Source organism: Apteryx rowi, unplaced genomic scaffold (genome assembly GCF_003343035.1).
Source record: "Apteryx rowi isolate R43461 unplaced genomic scaffold, aptRow1 scaffold_367, whole genome shotgun sequence".
NCBI lineage: Eukaryota > Metazoa > Chordata > Aves > Apterygiformes > Apterygidae > Apteryx > Apteryx rowi.
In genome coordinates, this window is record NW_020450163.1 from 458,315 (window position 1) to 477,444 (window position 19,130).

Below are 19,130 nucleotides of genomic sequence, written 5' to 3' on the forward strand. Positions count from 1 at the left end.
TTAAGCTGGCAGGCTACAAATGCAGTGATAGATTTGTACTTCTCCCTCCTGCTACGCTTTACCAACAGAGACTTCGTACAATGTGCAGCTCTGGCTAGTTTTGACTCCAAGGAACTGCAGCTCCTCAGCCTTAAGCTCTTGATTTTTTTTGGATGACTGATACACCCAAGAGCAAATACACTGGTACCTCTAGAGATGTGCACAAGAATTATTTATATCAATGTGATCCTGCAGAAGCTTCCCCACAACAACAGGCACGTACACATACTGTTTAGATCTGGCTTATTCAAAATGCTGGGCATTGGAAAGACCAGCTCAAGCAAGGTCTATTTCTTTCTCCACTCACTCATGTTTGCTAGCACCGGATTACATCTCATTCTGTAGTCCTAACCAATTCAGCATTTCCTGAGAACGGGGGGAGAGAAGTTTAAGTCACAGACTAACCAGTGCCTTTTCACTGCCATCTCCTTCCACCCTCCTGCTTCACCCACTAGGTAGGATTTTCTGGCTTTGCTGCCAAAACCAACACACACCACATACCCTCTCTCTGGGCTCTAGAGTAAGTAAAGAGAGTCCCCACTTCTTTTTCTCTTTTGAAGGAGCATTTTGGAACAGAATGACTCATCTTTACTTGCTTTTGTCTCAGCCCCTTGCGCTGACAATGAACCTGAGCTGCAGGGAGTGTAAAGGCTCCTACTGGCAGCCAAATCTGGTCTGGGTGAAATATAAACCAATGCCAACAGAAATTCTTCTAGGAGATTCAGTGCGTGTGCAGCCTTCTGCTAGCCCGAGCGCTGCATTCACAAGGAAGCAGAGTTGAACAAAAACGCAGACTCTGGCCCTTACGCCGTGTGGAACAACAGCTCTGTAGGGACAGACCTCAGTGTTTGTGAAAGAACTCATGGTTTTTCAGTTCGACTTTTTTGGAGCAATTTTTAATTTAGCGCCCTTTCCACAAAGCGTAAGAATGCAACGGCACGAGGAAGGGGCGGTGGGCTGTCCTTTTGTGAAACAGTCCTGGAGGGACATGCAGCTCACAAGTCCAGGCAGACACACACTTGCAATGGAGAAGATGTACAGAGGCAGTTGTAGAACAGAGCTTTATAATCGGAATGGATTGTATCAGGTTTTCCAATGCAAAATGGAACATGACCCAAAACCTTTACAGAACAGAAGTGCTTTCAGCAATGCAGCCAGCTGAAGTTCAAATGTCTCCCTTCCTTTTTGAAAGTGAGGCCGCAAACTGGTTGCATCCCAGTCAACTTTTTCCTCCCCAGGCGTGTGAAGTTTGAACTGTCCCATGCAATTTCCCTACGGTGTCATGAAATGAAGTAATGCTCAGAGAAGTAGGCAAATGCTCATGGAAAACAGACCTGAACAATATACTGCTCATGCAGCAAAAACCCAGTTCGTTGTATAAGGAAACAGTTATAAGTGCATTTCGCAGGGGAAGGGGGAAAAAAAGAAAAAAAAGAAAAAAAAAAAGAAAAATGTAGTAGTTGCCTGCTGTTCAAGACAACTCTGCAATGGAAGATGGATCCAAAGAATATTTTGCTTTATAGGGACGTAGAAGGAAACTCCAGTTTGGATTTCATGGTTGACAGTTTACATTGAAAAGAGGGGAGAGGGAGAAGAGGAAGAACAAAACCAAACCCCAAACCAACTCGCAAGCAAGAGGGTAATGTAACATACAGAATCTGGAGGGAGCTTCACTGTCTGGGCTGCAGAAGGGACACCAGAACCAAAACAGAAGGGGTGCAGAGAGCTAACAAGCTCCATAAAACACAGTGGCTGCTCATAGAGACACAAGGCTGGCCAGCAGAGCCCATCCACCTGCAACCTATGCTGCTGAGCAGGCACCAATCCATGGGTCTAACTTCAGAGCAAAAATCAAAAGGCTTTCCAAACTCAGGTAATAGGAGGAGGCTCTCCACTTGGGCCAAGGAAGGGCAGCATGCTAGCTGCTGGGAGGCTTGGCCTAGTAAACACGGCCTGCAGTATTGAGGGTACTTGGACCAGGAAGGATGCTGTCCTAGCTACAGTGGTTTTCCCACTCAGTGCAGAGGGGCAGCTGTTGTTTTACAGCATGACTGTAAAATGCCTGAGAAGCAATTGCCTTGCCATGCTAACACTTTTTTGTAGACAATTCTGAAGCTCTGGATATCTCCATTTCCATGATAGTCATCTCCCTGAGAGGTACCGAAGGGATGGGATTCTAGTATATGCAAATTCAAGGGTGGGAAATGCAGAAAAGCACTGATTTTTCTCTCTCTTTTCCAAGTTAGCTTTGCACTTTGCATTGTTTTCCCAAACTGCATAGCAGCTTACGTGTAGTGTCTGAGACACTGGGGCCACGGAAATCAATGGGGCTTCATGAATTCCAACAGCAGCACCAGTGAGTGCTAATTAAGTTGCTGTGCAGAAAGGTCCCTTTCAGAAGGACTCCAAAATCACACGCACTCTCTCTCATTCTGGCCCTTGGTTGCTGTCTTAAAGAGCTGTACATAGCATAATCTGCTCGATTTAAAGCTCATCAATTGCCAGGTGGAGCAATGGCCAATACCACCTTTGTCATTAAAAAAATAGGAAGGATAAAAAGTTAAAGACTTGAGACAGGTGAGCATGATGCGTTCATGCGGCATGTTTTGTTGCACTCCTCTAACAAGACAGGAATTTCAGGTGTGCAGCAGAAGAATATAGGAGGGGTGGAGCAGGAAGCAGGTCCCCTTCGCCTCCCACACTCTGCCAGCTACCCAACTGGGCATCTCTGGAAGGAGAAAGAACGACAGCCTGGAAGCAGGCCTGGGAATCACATCCTGAACCTTCCCTTTACTCAAGTACATCATGGCTGAATTTTCTTTGTGTAACGAAAGCACCAGAACAGCACACACAGATGTAAAGCTTTTGTTCTGCCAGCTCTGTTTTGAGGGACTATAGGGCAAACGGCCAAAGCTTTACACATCTGCACCTGTCCTGGTGTGACTCATAAGAAGAGATGGAGACAGCCACTGATAGAAGAGTCCGCTGCATTTACATGCGGCTGGCCTACAGCTCCTCATAGTCCCCACCTCCTCGTGGCTTACTCATGCTGGCTCCTCCTCCTCCAAGAAAAGCCTCCAGTTCATCTATCTCATTTTTCTCCTTGCTCTTCTTCTTCTTTTTCTTCTTCTCRTCTTTGCCCTCTTCCTTCTCTTTACTCTTTTTGTGTTTGCTCTTCTTTTTTATGGACTTCTCCTCTTCCTGCAAAATGAGAAAATGCTTTATTAATAAACCCTCTGAGCATGTCAGTAATCCAGCACATATCCTGAAACTTGGCTCGGACAGGAACCTTACTTAGGGAGGAGACTTCACTATGGAGGCTGACTGGGAGTTAGTTCCAGAAGACCCTTCTGCTAGTTTGGACAGAAGAGAGGAAACACCATCTGGTTTATACCTAGCAGTGGTCTGTCAGGTAGTACTAGCTACTGACTATACTGGACAAGAAATGTCAAAGAAAAAGCCTCCTGCAGACTTCCCTTGCTACCTCTGTGATTAGCTCTGGCTGGGACACCCTCTGCTTAGAAAAAGCCATAGTGCTAATCAACAGACCCCACCCGACAGAGACGCATTGCTCTATTTAGTACTACATTTTACAAACTCGCAAACTGCCTTTTCAAAATTTAACTGTTCTGAAAGTTTGCTCTTAAGCCCTGAAGTGGTTAGTAGGCTGCAGAGCCTGGGGAGCACGGATCTGGCTGTAGGATGGAAGAATGGAGGGAAGTCCACCAGGTACACAGTGCATGCTGTAGAAGGCCACCCCTCTCTTTGGCTCAGGAATGAAACAGTACCTCTTTGCTTTTCTTTTTCTTCTTCTTTTTCTCCTTAGAGGGATGTTTATCTGTTCAAACAAAAAAACAAATGCTCTCTTTAATCAAATTAAACCGTGAAAGATGCACTTCTACCTCAGCAGTCCTACTTCTGAGAACAATACGCTCTGTCCTGGAGCCACATCTAAAGGCAATTCTGATTCCTCAGGCCCAACTATGCCCCTTTGAAACCAACACGGACCCCAGCAGTCAGATCCTGATCAAACTAAACACGTCTATCCTGTGGCCATATGTGCCACTCATGTGGACATGAGTACTGAGCTGCCCATTCACTCTATCACTGCTACTAAAAACGAAACAAAACAAAAAAACACARTAGAGACCTACTCTATGAACTGGCCCAAAGGCCGGACTGGGGACCAGACTTAAATCCAGAACTGAAGAGGAGCTCCTGGGAACAATTTGCTTCTGACCACTCAGTATTCAAAGACAGATGGAAATACCCCTTCAGCCATAGGTACAACCAGGCATGTTCTGCGCTTTAGCTAGTCCAGCTAGCACTGGAAAGGACCATTAAAGACATGCTGTCAGCAGACGGGAGCATCCTAGCAGGTTAGCACTCACTGTCATTCAAAATGTCTACGAAAACTGCATCATCGTAAGGCCAAAGCACCAGTGTTGCAGCCCTGTTCAACAAGGGCTAATTCTACTGTACTGGAAGAGCCTCAGAGTCAACCACTGTCAAAACATTTGTCTCAGGTTACTGTGGCTGATGGTTCAGCAACTGATTTGACTGCTGAACTTCCATGCCTTTGCACAGAAACTTCTTGAATAGAAGAGTTTCTATTTGCCTGTTACAAAAGAGGTTTTATAATGACACTGCATGTGATATCTGATTGCCAATATCTTATTCATATATTCTTTTCCTCAGTTGATCAGCAAATACAAGTCCACCACGGACAAATCTAATTGCTGGTCAAGCTCCAACCGACTGACTAGCAAGATATGTTTTTATATTCATCCCAGAAAGAGGAGACAGGAGGAACCCACGCTGGATTATTAAAGATGCTAAACTGAAATTTAATTATTTATTTGAGCTTCTGCAGGTTCACTTCTAGCCAGCTATTGCAAGTTGTGCTGCTCAGCAACTCAAAGAGACAAGCTGATGAAGCCATCACAGCCTCTGACATCTTTCTTACACTTGTGGAACAGCTATTCAAAGTGAAATCCCTCCTGTGCTGCTTACAGCTTTTTCTCCCCTCAAGTCTTTAATTTCCCATCTTTCTGGGTGACATCGGGGCAGATCTATAGGAAGTAGCTTTGTAGTAATGCCAAGACAGCAGAAATTATTTGCACAAGGAAGATCTGTTCCCTCAGGATATGGGGGAAAAAAAAAAACCCTGAGGAATGCTTAGGTTATGATCAGAACCCCACCCCATCTTTCCTAAAAATAGAAGAGCAAACTGGCAGGGAATGTCAGAGTGTTTTGCTCAAATTGATCCAAGTTCTTGAGGGGGTGGATACTGCAGTGCTGAACACCAATTTTCAGGCATGCAAAGCTAAGCAGGAAGTCTCACAGAAAGATGTGCTCCTGCTTCCAGCTGGGACAGAAATAATACATAGCTGATGCCACGGATGATCCGAGCTCCCCCTCCCCAATGAAAAACTAAAAGAAAGTTACTTATGCTGTGTTAAACCACATTAAACACTCACATAGGGCAGTGCATGAAGTCATAGGATATTTTATTTAGTGCAAATTGGTTTGCTTACACCCCGGAACTATTTCAAAAAATGAAAAATGAGATCCCTGACAAACAAGATCAGCGAGAATGGAAACAAGGTGTGATCTTTACCTTCCTCACTGCTTTCCTTGGGACCAGTTTCTTCCAAACCCAAGCCAAAGAGATCTGAGTCATTTTTCAGTTTAAAGGAGGGGACTGTTGATTTCACAGGCTGGGGTGGTTTTGCCAATGAGGTATCATCATCAGATATTTCAGAGAGATCCTCCCGGATGGGGAATTCATCCTAGAGACAACAGAAGACATCACAGATGAATCTTTCAACCAAAATCTCTAAATGGTTTTTATACAAAGATTCCAGATGTGAGAGAGTGGGAAGGAAGGAAGGAAATGGTAGTTGATGAGCTCAGTTGTTAGTGCCTGGGTATCAATGTACTTGATCCTATAAGCTCTATCTATTTCTTGTTACAGTAGAATGCCTAGGTAGCACCGGTACTGGAAAGCGCACTCTGGTACTTCACATTTGTGCTAGCAAAATCAAATTCCTGATGCAAAGGGATTAAACAAGACTTTCAACTGCATTAGCTCAGCAGCACCAGCCTTTAACAGCCCTGGAGAGAGACCTCTGTATTGGGGAAAATCAGATCTGATGGACTGAAAGCTGATCTCCAGACCCGACAGACAAAAATCTGTGCTGTGTAGGGGTCTAGTGTGCTAGAGGCACCATGCAGCGGGGCCTAAGGAGCAGTCTGTGTTTGCAGAATAAATCCTTCTGGCAAGCCAAAAGGGAGTTTGCTCCCTTTTGATGCAAATTTCTCCCTTACATGCAGGCTGAAAGCGGGACACTGCAGAGGCTGGATATCACCCAAAAATCCTCTCTCTCACTGCACAATGGGAATGGAAATGAAGTTTAATGATCTCCTGATACGTGCCAACTGATCCTCTTCAGAATTTGTTAACCTCTCCTTTTTATGATATTCTCTGTGACGACAAAATAGGGCCTCACTCTGCTGCTGACCTGGCTGTCATGACTGGGAAATGCTCCTCTCCTTGCTAGTGGTGGTGTTTTTACTGCTTAGTCTAACCAGTAAACCTTGTACTTGAAAAGCATTTATAAGCTGAGGGGCATCTCCCTGACACTGTTGCAATGGCAAGCTCCCTTACAAATCCCATTTCTCATAATCACATTTTAGGAGAAGTAAACTTGCTCCAAACACTTTTGCTTTTTTATTAAGACACCAGGAAAAGCAAGTATTGAAAATGAACAAATGGAAAATTATTTAATAAACAACAGGATGACACATAGCCAAGGTCAGGGAAACCGGGACAACCGTCCTTTCTGCAAGATTCTAGAATGATGCAAACACATAAAACACTCCCAAACGACAGCTAACTTGGACACCAGGAGTACCTCTGAACGGTAATTGCCTATCTCAGATCAGAGTTGGCTGTTTCTACAGAGACTGCTCCACTGTCTGTGAGTGCAGATTTCTGAAATCAGGGATAGCTAGAGTCACAGTAGCAAGTTCTTATGAGTCCAGAGAAGATACACGCCTTTTCTCCATCTTTAATCCACAACAGGTCCAGAGGACACTCCAGCTGCTCCTTGTGTTTGAGCACACATCTGCAGGCTGCACTGAGCAGCTACCCATGTGTGAAACATCATGGAGACATTACAGCTAACCTGACTCTGCTGGAAAGTCCTTCTCCGGCAGATTTTGCTACTTCAGTAATGAGCTTTGCCAAGTAAATTTAGTTATGGCCTTTTGATTGCTGATTGACTGTAAGGAGCCCACTTGTCTCTCTCTGGCATGCACACATTTCCACATATTAAACTTGTGATGAAAAACCCTCAGTTTYGTATTTCAGACTTTCCACACTGCTGATCTGACCAATTTCTGGAGTTACTGAGAACAAACAGCACACTTAAAATCCATTACCACAAACCTCATTGCTGTGTGACTTCAACAATCAGAGCATTAGCAAGTTTGTGCTCAAATCAAGCCCTTCAGGTTGCTTAGCACCTGACTTGCTGTGACTGCTGCTGAGAGACCAAGAGAGCAGATGAAAGCCTTGCTCAGTGAGATGCCTCAACACTTCCAGCTCAGCTTTTGCAGAAGCACACAGTGATTCATGCATATTATTTACCATTTTCTTTCTCTGGCTGTCAGACTCCTCACTTTCAAAGTCTGGGTCATCCATGACAAATGAGAGCATCTGAGTAGCTATTGGTCCCTCTTGATCACTGTCAGACTCTTCAGGCTTCTCCTCTTTGACCACTTTCTGTTTGAGAGCATGTCCTTTGCTTTGGGAAGTGGTCTTTGGGGCCTGGGCTGCCGCTGGGGTGGCAGCAACAGCAGCTGGCAGCCCAGAGCTGAGCTTGCTGTTGCTGTTTCTTTCAGACCCAGAACGTGGAGGTAAATTGTCGGGAGGCTTCGGGTCAGTTGCTTTGGTCGAAACTGCTTCGCTCTGTGKTTTCAAAGAATTTCTGGAAGACCTTAAAAGAAAGAAACAAGTTGTCAGAGCCTGTCCACACCAGCAGTCTCTGAGTCCCAAATTGTGTTCCCAGCCTCTTGCAGGCAAGCTCTAAGGAGTAGGGTGACAAGAACCCTCAAACTCAATCACACTAAAGAGGCCATGAGAGTGAACTCCAGGAGCTGCATGACTGGAGGCAAGTAAGACACTGAGCTCCCCCCAGCTCCTGCAGGACTACTAAAAATAGATTTGATATGTTAATGCTTTCCTAATGTCTGTATCTGTCACTGCACCAGGCAGGCTCTCTGATCACAATAGTCAAGCATGTCTAGCCAGTGTTAGAAATATGTTTAAAAGATGAACAAGCACTTTTCTTTTGGTTTTCCACATCCTATTCCTTTTTCTCTCCAGCGCTGCATGAGCAAAGCAAAATGACCAACTGATAGCTGAGCCTGTCTCATGGGCTTCAATGTGTATCTCAAAAGGAGACGTAGCGCGTTCAGGAAGGGGGGAAGATGTCCAAAACCACACCATTCAGAGGATGAAAGTGTTTCTGGCAGTAAATCAAATGCTGAAACACAGCTCTCCTGTCCCTGAGGATGCTGATGCACAGGTGCCTGCATTGGTGGGCCAAGCCTGCCCATATTACCACAGGACCATAGGGTACGTGAAAAATATGATTCGGTTCATTGTTCTCTAGCACAGGGTGTGGTGAATGACTTCCACTCCCCTCACCACAAGACTCGACTCCTCCGTCCTCCTCACACTGCTAGGAACAGATATTCATAAGCCTGGTTACAGTCTCTTGTTCCAACTTGAGAAAAAGGTTGGGCCATTCCCAAACAGGGACGTACCAGGGACATGTGTTACACAGCTCACAGGCGCTGACACGTTACTTAGGTAGGGTGCAGCCGTACCATAAGAACTACTAGTACCACAAACTGTCTTCTCAAAACACTGCTTGAATCAGTCGCACCTAAAGTAAACACATCTCCAGCTTGCAGTTTAAGGAACAGTCTCAGAGAGATGCTAGGATTTCCTGGAGGCCGCATAGGAAGTCAGTGGCAGGGTTGAGAAGAGGCCCAAGTCTGCCAACACAATTCCATACTTCAGACTGTACTTTGTACCTTTTTTTTTCATGTTGAGTATCAATGTCCTCATCAGGCATGAGTATGACCTTAGAGTCCTTCACCGTTTCCTCTTCCTCCTCCTCACTGGACAGGGTGATGTTCTTGCTGGGCACACGTTCTGTTGCCAGCATGGGCCTGCTGGGCATTTTGTCATCCAGATCCAGGTCATCTTGGAAACCCGCCACCATGGGGTTCCCCCCAGGTGCCTCTCCATCACTGCAAAGGTAGACAAAGGTTAGACACAGCAGGATGCGCTAGGACAAACCCTCCTTCCTCCTTGAAAGCAGTGTGGCACTGGCCAGGTTTTTAGGGCTAACTTCAGGGCTGACTTCTCTTAGCCTGGAGTGGCTCCATTGCCAGCCTCCCCTCTTTGCACTGCCCAGCCCAGCATCTGGCACAGGCTGGACTTGCTCCCATAGAGCGCAGGGGTGCCACAAGCCCAGTACCAAGGCGGGTAACAGAAGGACGTCACACAGTGGCTGCCACCACTCAAGCCTAGTATAAGCAGCTGGAAAAGGCAGGCCTCGGTGCTAAAGAGCAGCCTATTGCTTCAGTAGGGTCTCTATCAGAATGTCTCTGGTCTGACATGCAAGGATCAGTCAATTAAACAGTAGGAACTGCTTGCCTTAATCCCTGCAACCTGTAATTAAACCTGATCGTCTACTGTCACTACTAGAGGAATTCACCTGCAGCTACTAGCTTCTTGGAATGATTTCTATTTCTGCGGTACTCCCTGAAGCAGGCAGCTACCCAGACAACATAACCATGCTTTAACATTCCCCAAATTAAATTAACTTAAGGACACACTTTTAGAGCTAAGAGTCTTTCAGACTCCCTGGATATAACATAGTTATGCCTTCAGAGACATCTTGATAGAGAGCTTCACAGCTGAAATTACCAGCTGAGGGTTCCTGTCTGTATTTCCCCAGGACATGCAGTTTTAATACTTTCCCAAGGACTCGCTCATGTCAGGAATACAGATTTTTTCACAGTTTCAGTCAATGAGCCTTTGCATTACCTGTCTCCTATTTGCTTTATCTGCTAGTGTGCTCTTTCTCACAGATGTCCATTTGCTTCCTGAGAACCTACCACAAATAATATTTGCTGTCCTTTTAAAGACTTGGTAACAGACTGTACAAACACAGCCTTTGTTTTCACGCAAATCCAAAACAGATACGGAACAGATACGTGTTAGAGGCATAAAAGAAATGACATGAAACTAAAATCCTTAAGCGGTAAGAAGGTGGTATTCCCAGTCATTAGCACATGGCCAGCACAGGAAGAGACAGCGACCAGCTCTGGAGGACAGTGTGCCGATGACACAGGAAATGCCTTAACACAGTGCAGCAAAATTCTACTACTCACTCCGGCTTTTCTTATGTCTAGTTACTGTTTACCAGTTAGTTTTAAAGAATTTACCCATCTGCCAACAGATTATGGAATATTTGCAACGTATGGGATACTGTGCTCATCACAAATGGAATAGCACATTAAGAAGGATTACAATTAATGCCTGTCTAGGTTACAGTGCTTAGATCAGGTCTAACATCCACTCCCTCCTCCTGCTTTCCATATGGAGTCCTGAAATGCCACCCTGCTTTCAGGATCTCCCAGCACAGCTCCCAGCTCAGCAGAGGCAGGCTGCCAAAGAGTCCCTTCATCATCATCCCTGCTGCCCTTGTTCTGAGCCAGAATGGAGGTTCACAGCCTGTCCCACACAAAGGAGAAGAATATCGGTGCCCCAAACAGCCTCCAAGTGCCAAACTGGCTGGAGGAATTACCAGTGGGAAATTTCTAAGGTTTGGGAAGAACTGACAGGGATTCCTCTCAAAATGCACTGACAAGAAAATGGAGGCACATCCTAAAAATGGCAGCGTACTGTTTTGAACTAGTAACACTGCATTTCTTTAACATGTCACTGCTCTGCTAGGCATGGGGACTCCTCAGAGACTACTGCTCTTGCTACTGTCCTTCTACCACACACCAGACGTGACTTGCAGTCTTTAAAACATTCCCAGTCTGAACAGAAAGCACATCCATGTGTACATACACACACAAAGTGGGTCATCTCCCTTTGCAGTGAACCCACTGCCTCCATCTACAGCTTCCACACAAATTACTGAGCGACAGCTTAAGAGCAAAGCAATGAAGTGAATATACGTCAGGAAAATCACTGCTGCAGTATAAACAAGGTCTGACAATGCAAAATTAGTATCAGCTTGTGGTCCTGAGATTCCAGCTGGAAGGAATTCAGAGCAGGCAAAAACAAGCACATTGCACCACTCTCTCCAACACTTGACATACTGCCAAGCCTGCGTTAGTATTGAGCCAACGTGTTTTCAGGCGCAGGTACCCACCAAAAATGACTATGCTCGTGAAGGTCTGCGTTTGAGCTACTGATCAAAGAGCGTGTTGGGGGTTCCTCAGAGCGAGCCCTCCGTGGAGTATACAAAACAGCTTCTGGTGATGGAACAAATCCTGCTGCAATATGAGCATACAGTTTCAAAACCTGGATCAACAGTACTCCATCAGCCCTGCTGTACGGCCAGTGGAGCCAATCCCACAGAGATCCAGCAGAATCCTCTTGCCACATCAATTTTGGGGCTAGAGAAAGAAGGAAAAACCCAAAATCTAAAATAGCAGATAAGCTAAGGGAATCATATTTCACAGGATGAGCCCACAAGACTATATGCTAGGAGATGGGAGTCTTCCAGTGTGAATCGAACCATGCCCTCAGCTTCCCTTACTTTCTCTAGCACAGCTGGGTAATACCATGTAAGTGAAAGATGCCATAAAAGCAAAGAACCAGTTCAAAGTCCTTCAGATATAAGGACATGGAAATCTAATCCATGTTTCAGATAAAGGTCTACTGATGTGGAGGAAAAAAAACTGCAATACTACTAGGTTTTGCATAAACTCACTTTCAAATAGAGACCWACAACCTCTCCATAAACTTAAGCCAGCTTGACCCAGCAGGAAAGAACAGGGGAGCCTATCCAGAACCCAATGAACCCCTCTGGTGCAGTCACACATACACTGGCTCAGGGTATCAAGGCTGAACAGCAGCAAGGTAAGTGCTGCAACAGCTAATTAGGAAATTGAACTGCCTTCCTAATGAGCTGGTGAGGAAACTGATTTTGGGAGTTCTCTTTATTGCAAGCTAGAGAGCCATAACACATCGTTAAACAAAAACCAAGGCTGCATAAATCTCTGCAGACCTGAGCTGGGAGTTAGCTAGCACTTCAGTAGCAGTTGAAAGTCTCGGCAGCTGTCTGATCTTTGGGCAAGAAATGCCCTGTTCCACAGGCATGAGCTCATTCCTCACTGCTAGCACACTTCAGAAAAAATGCATTTTTTCTAATATTACTGCTCCATGTCAACTCTTGCTCCATTGTTCAGAGAGATATTACAAAGCAGAGAATGGGGGGAAAGAAGTTCATAAAGCATAATTGAAAAAAAAAAAAAATCAAAGAATTTCCTATGTAACTAAAACACACAAGAAATATCAGACTTCGTAGCCTGCTTCTGAAGCTTAGAAAGGAAAAGCAAGCAAGTTCTTACAAAATGGAATCAAGCACACTATAAAGTTCAGGAAGCAGTTCAGTTACACAACATAGCATAATACAGAAGTGTAACTACCCCTACCTTGAAGGAGAAGCGCACTGTGCACTAATGCATTCCCATATGAACAAGATTCTGGCTTACAGACAGTAAGACAGTTCCTTTTATTTGGGTAAGAGAAGTAATTTGTATACATTTTCAACACAAAGCCCATTTCCCTACTACACCTTGTATTGCTGTTCAGTTTAGGAGCTTACGCTTGGTCATAGCACACACAGAAGAGATGCTGGTAAGCTCTGTAAACTTAACTCTCAGATCTCTGGTTAAAAAAATGTTCAGGAGACCTGAATGCATCCCTCTAGCAAGATTCTCCAACTTTTGTTCCTCACTCAGACACAAGGAAAGCAGCTTCCAGCATTTTTTAAAATCCAAACGTCTCCAGTAGGTTTGAGTGGTTTCACAGGAGAATTTTTGTTTTATTTAGACCAAAGATAAACTTTTGCAGGAGATTTTGTTGCAACTGCAACAATCTACTTGCTGCAGTAGAGACTGATTATCAGGGATGATGCTTACAGAACTCTTAAATTTCTCCTGGGCATTGTGGGGTTGTGATTGGTGTCCTGGGGGGAATCAGTTAGTACAGGTTATGGACAGAACCACACATCACATCTCTGAACTTCAGCAGTCTGGTTTACTGCAGTAGGCACTTTTTGGCAAGAAACAGAACATAAAATTACCAGACCGCTCAGAAAACTGTATAAACTATGTAAGAAACCAGAACAAGACGTGGATGCCAAACTGTAGAGAAATACCAAATATCTGAATTTGTAGGCATGTACTGCAAGGTCTTCTCCCAGGGAAACAGAGCTGTTCTAGCTGCAGATAGTTAGTGCTGCCTTCAGAAAATGAAGTAGTGAATGTGTTCTTTCTGTATCCAGTGAAAGCCCAAAGGTCTTTCTCTTTTTCACCCCCACTGACTCATAGGCATTGGAAGGCATGTCTCCAAGACTGGAGACAGAGCATAGAGGGGCCATCAAAGCAGCCAAGAAAGTAACAGCTCTACAAGGAGCAGGGCTTTTGTGCCACTGTTTGAGATGTTTAACGCCTATTTGCTTCCAAGGACTGATGTTCTGGAGAGGAGAAGCCTTTATTAAAGATCCAGCCTCCCACGCACAGCAAGAATTGCAGCTAAAAAGCTCAAAGGCCATTCCAGAATCCAGTTCTGCAGCAAACCCTAGAAAGGCCAGGCTTGGCTCTCCTGATGTTTCTTTGTTAAACACAAAAAGATAACACAACTTCGCCACAACCCAGGAGCAAAGCACTTTGTAGGCCAGCACACTTCTAGCAGATACAGCTTTGCTTTTTTTTTTTTTAAGAAAAAAAAAAAATCTGTTTGTCCTGCTATCACGAGGAATGATGATTCACGCTGACCTGCATCAGGCAGGCATGAAGCCTCACACAGAGCATTGATTTCAAGTTGTTGTGGTTGAACCCAAGTACATTGAATCATGACAAATATGTCAAATGATGCAGAATCCACAACATTCACAGACAAGTTGTATCAGCATTTAATTACTCTCTTGGTTAATGCAGTGGTGATGACAGGAGACAGCCGGCAAGGACTATTCTAAGCAGATGGATGCAGAGCCTGYGGAGTGCTCTTAGGTCACCTTTCAAATGACAGCCTGCTCTCAGACAGTCCTGCTGCACAGCCTCTTGTCTGAGCAGCTCAGTGCACCACAATCCCTTTTTTGAATAAAAAGACATGAAAAACAAAGAAAAGTCAGCCTACAACGTGAGTGCAGCTCTCTGCCATTGGGAGGATGCTGGGAAGGAACACTAGGAATGGACAGCCTAGAGGAAAAGGAAGGCACCCACTAAGACTTTTCTAGAGTCTGCAGGCAAGCTTGCAAAGACATTCCCAAAAGAACACAACCATTTCCATCCTTCCTTCCAGAATCCCATCAAGCCATGCAGTGCCCCCAAGTATCCTCCAACAAACACCAATCCTTTTCAAATGCCTCAGAAATGGCAGCCAACAAGCACCTAACTATGCTTTGGGCCTCTGCAGTGGGAAGAAAGGTTAGATGAAATATAGTAACCCTACAAAGTGAATCACGTTCCAGAAGGAAAATACCTCAAACATTTCAGCACATTTGGCCAGAGGGGAAATCCCTTCTTAACCCAAAGCAACCCACTCGTTTAAAACTGAGCAGGTAAGCAAGACAGCAAACCCAGGAAGGTAATAAATGGCTTTTCCTGCCATTTCTCTGATTACCCAGGGGCAGTGCGCATCATTCAGTAAGAGATGGCAGAAGACAGAAAGGCATAAGGACAGCTCATTGCTCTGCAGTCACTTTCTGAACAGTTGCAACAGGTCAGCCAGGCCTGAGCAACCATCCAGACTGCACGTCCAGATGCATCCCTGCCTCACCTCCCTCTATCCTCCTTTCCTTACCTTTCACTATCAACACGGTGTTTAGTCTGTGGTTTCCCTTTGTCCTTCTGTGGGGCTGAGTCTTCTAGAAAGCTGTGGTCCAGGCTGTCATCAGGAACAAAGTCCTCCACACTCTGCACTTTTGCAGAGGCTTCAGGGTGGGGGGGAGGAGCAGCAGCAGCAGCATCTGCATTAGGAACAGTAGTTGTAAAGCACAGAGTTCATCACAAGCAAGACAGAAGTTTGCTTTTACAGATCTATCCTGCCCAGGGCCTCTTCAGCACACAGATAACAGCCATGAAGTCACAAAGACTTCAGCTACACAGCAAGGACAGTGAAAGGGTACAAACAGGATACCCAAATCAATCCAGAGACTTGCATGAAAGTATTCACATAACACATACAGCCAATGTGGTTTAAAATATATCATGCTGAACCTAGCTCTTAAATAGATCTGAAAAACTCTGCCAAGATAGCGGATTCTGCTCCATGATGAATACTACTAACTACATCACAACCAGCTTTTTATACCTAGGCTAGCTGTGTGCACCACTCCTGCACGTTGCCCCCTCATTATTCTCTTACCTTTTGCAAGGCTGTTCACTTCACCCACTCACCTCCTCTTGCTTTTTAAAGTGTAATTGTCATGGCAGAATTGTTCATGCTTTGCTTTTAGATGTAGAGCTACTGCAGATAAAGACTTGCTTTAATGCAGCTTATTTGAAGAACAACCTTTACCCATCTTCAAGGTATCAGGATGAAAATTCATGAAATTAGCATAACAAAGAAGCCTAAGGAGATTAATTTTCTCAGAATTTGTAATATTCAACCTTTTTCTTCTGCCTGGATTGCACTTCACACCTAGGCTCTTTTTCTTTAGGGGTGAAAAAGTTTTCTGTATGAATCTAGATTCTGCCCTACTAGCACAGCTTTCACTTAACTTCTGCATATGAGTAACACTATTACCAATGCCATAGTGTAGCTTTGGTGCAAGCAAAACACAGCCAGAAGAACTACTACTGCAAGACAACAAACACAAGCTTAAATAACAGTTCTCACAGAAAACACTGAGTATTTGTGATAGTGATTTTCAACTATTTTCCAATTAGCAGATACCTAGACAAGTTCCAGTGGAGGTGCAGACCTTTTGCACACTGCATTTAAACCTAGCAACAATGACAGATCAGGTTTTCCTAGTTACCTTTTGCAGCCCTCCAAAAAAGAGCCCTCAAGATCCATGGCTGCAGGCCACAAACCTAAAACAATTCTCAAGCTAAGGCACAGATGAATAAAAAAAGATTAAAGGGTTGTAACACTGGTGGTAGGCAACTTGTCCGTTTTTCCTATGATAATCTTGTGAATCCTGAATGGCCACCTTCCTGCACTCTGTTCCAACACCAGYTGGAAAGCAGATTAGCTGCATCCCACGCTCAACCTGCAGGTCTGCTTGCTGCATATGACCCATCTTGACTGAACAAGACAAAAGCCTTTTGTTGACACAGGGTTTCCAACAGCTTCTCCTCTGTTTGTTTGTTTGTTTGTTTCTGGGTAAGAGGAGTTATAAACAAACTGAAATTGGTGTATTGTGTTATACCTGGTAACAGATTCAGAAAGTAGAACATTGTGTACAAATCTAAAATTGAAGGATTTCAACATCTGAAACTGCAAAGTGTTTTCACAGCACCTCCTCTTTCTTTCTGTGGGTGTCTTGAGAGTACTGTGAGCTCTAGGGATTGACAGTTTGAAGGAGAAGGTATTTCCAAAGGGTGATTCAAACCATGTCATGCTAATGATTTCTAGGTAGTGCCAGTTCTGCAGCTCCAGTCAGCTTTGCAAGCAAAGTGAACGTGACAGGCAAATTAAGGTCCAGATCAGTAAAAGTGAAAGCAACAAAGCCTTCAGTGCCTCCTCCCCGCAACTCCATCCAACAGAGGTTCAGAGCAAACGCTGCACTACTCTGCTCCATTGTTTACTAGCGTTAAGGAAGTCAGCGTGGGCTGCTCTCCTCCTCGGAGCAACTCCGAGGGAGAATATTTCCCCAGAGGGGAATCCGCTGCAGCGCCAGCGCAGTCCTGGACTTACGTGATCATTTCTGGCCAGGTAACCTTTAAAAATCAACACTCTCTTTTTTGCTGTTAACACAGAGGAGCCCTTTTGAGCTACCAGACTTTGCGAAGACAGTGCCTTAAACAGCTTCTCTTACAATTTTTATTGCTATTCAAGAAGCATATGTGTTCCTGGTAAGAAGCTGACAGTTATTTTATTGGCATCCCCTGGGTGCTCAACACCTTCCTCCTGAAGCACCGTATAGCTTCCAGTCAGCTGGTTGGACGCAGTCCCCATCCAAGAGCAGCCCCACCAGACCAGCACAGAGAAAAATCAAAACACCAATCAGGAGAAAAGAACAGAGTGACAACATGGCTCTCCTGGGACACGTGCTGAATGCAGAGAAGGCTTGTGTTCCTCAGACCTGCAGGGAAAGAAAGAAGGACAAAAGAGAAACACCCACGGGTGACCTCCTGCCTGGACACCTCACTTCACCACCTACCTGGCTGGGGAGGAGAGGGTTCTGATGCAGGAGAAGTCCCAAAGAGACGTGATATGATGCTGCGCTTCTGTGGTGGGATTGCAGCTGGAAGTGCTGGGGAGGCTGCGGCTGGCGGAGACGCGTGTGGCTGCTGGGCATCTGGTGCAGGCACTGGTGAAAAAGATGAGGGGGGTTCAGGGGATACAGTAGAGCTGGTGGAAAGCGGCTGTGGTGGCTGTGGGGTGCCAGGGCTGGAACTGCCTGTTGATGTGGAGCTCGGAGGTACGATGGGCGACTGGGAGCCAGAGGAAGGGCTTTGCCCATTAGTTGTTAGTGGCGATGTATGTCCTCGACTTCGGGCTTCCATCATTTCAAGGAAGCTACAGGGAAGATAAATTGCAAACATAAGGAATGGAGAAAACATGCACAGGACAGCCCCTGAGTGCAACACTGTGCTGCTTTGGCTATGTGTTAAGCTGAGAGGGCCTGCTTTCAGAAATGCCATGACTACCYGGGCCATTATAAATAGATCTAGTTCACCTGTGACAGCTAAACTCACCTAGCATAGAGGTATGGAGAATCCCAACGTGCTCTGCACTGCAGAAGGAAACCTACATTTGAAATGGTGCTGGGGACTCCCTGGATAGACAGACTATAACAACGTGCCAGGGTTTGAAACAAAACCTGAAGTCAGCTCTTGGATATGCATCTCTCAGGGATGAAGTACTACAGGAATGGCACATTCTTAGATTCTGCAGAAGAGATCAGAGTACTCAGGATAACTCTGTAAAAACCTCTTCTTTCAGCCAAGAGTATTTGAGAGTCCTTGAATGTTAAATGAAAAGAGATATTTCAGGGGGCCCACARAGGACTGACAGGAATTATCAGTCTCATCACACACAGATACCAACCCAGTCTCTCTGCCTTGCACACACACATCATGTAAGGGAGCCAACAGAGCCAAGAAGCAAAAGCTCTGAAACAAGTTGCAGTCCTGACCAGTTCCCTGACTCAAAGAGCATTAAAGCCCATAGAGCCAGAAAGGTTGCACCATTCTGTCCTTTTGAAAAAGGAAACCAAGTCTGATCCTGTTGCAACCTTGTTCTGCAGCCAGTTTGGTTACCAGCTTTTTCACAAGCTTTACCCAAAGAAACACTACCAGAAGGGCTGTGGTAACAGGCCAGGCTATCACTATGAAATGGTCTCAAAATAAGATCAGCTACACGCAGCACATCTGAGAGGTACAAAGAGGATTAGCAAAATGAAATGTCAGGTACATAAAATCTAGTAAATGTCATGATCTCTCCTCTTACTTCACTCAGCTTAATGAGCTCCTGTGTGCACAGAGGCTGTGGGTTCAACTACCTCCCTCTGCAAGACAGACAGACTCAGCAGCGCTCCAGGCAAAGAGTGTGTCAAAACAGAGACTACATCCAATACAGAGCACCACCTTGT

At 45.1% G+C, this 19,130-nt stretch overlaps 1 protein-coding gene across 2 annotated transcripts in view; it reads right to left on the minus strand.

Annotated features, from left to right (window-relative positions):
* Positions 1-1,538: 1,538 nt before the first annotated feature.
* The window catches only part of RABL6 (RAB, member RAS oncogene family like 6), a 57,478-nt gene continuing 39,886 nt past the window's right edge, over positions 1,539-19,130 (minus strand). Inside the window, exons 9-15 of one of the 2 annotated variants that reach the window (XM_026073362.1) lie at positions 17,697-18,055; positions 15,170-15,335; positions 9,148-9,366; positions 7,694-8,042; positions 5,660-5,831; positions 3,828-3,877; positions 1,539-3,240 (exon numbers count right to left, since the gene is read on the minus strand). In XM_026073362.1, coding sequence (XP_025929147.1) covers positions 3,046-3,240; positions 3,828-3,877; positions 5,660-5,831; positions 7,694-8,042; positions 9,148-9,366; positions 15,170-15,335; positions 17,697-18,055 — 1,510 coding nt within the window. In that variant the 3' untranslated portion in view covers positions 1,539-3,045. Of the gene's footprint in view, positions 3,241-3,784; positions 3,878-5,659; positions 5,832-7,693; positions 8,043-9,147; positions 9,367-15,169; positions 15,336-17,696; positions 18,056-19,130 lie in introns of those variants that run through there. The other variant, XM_026073361.1, reaches the window with a different exon arrangement.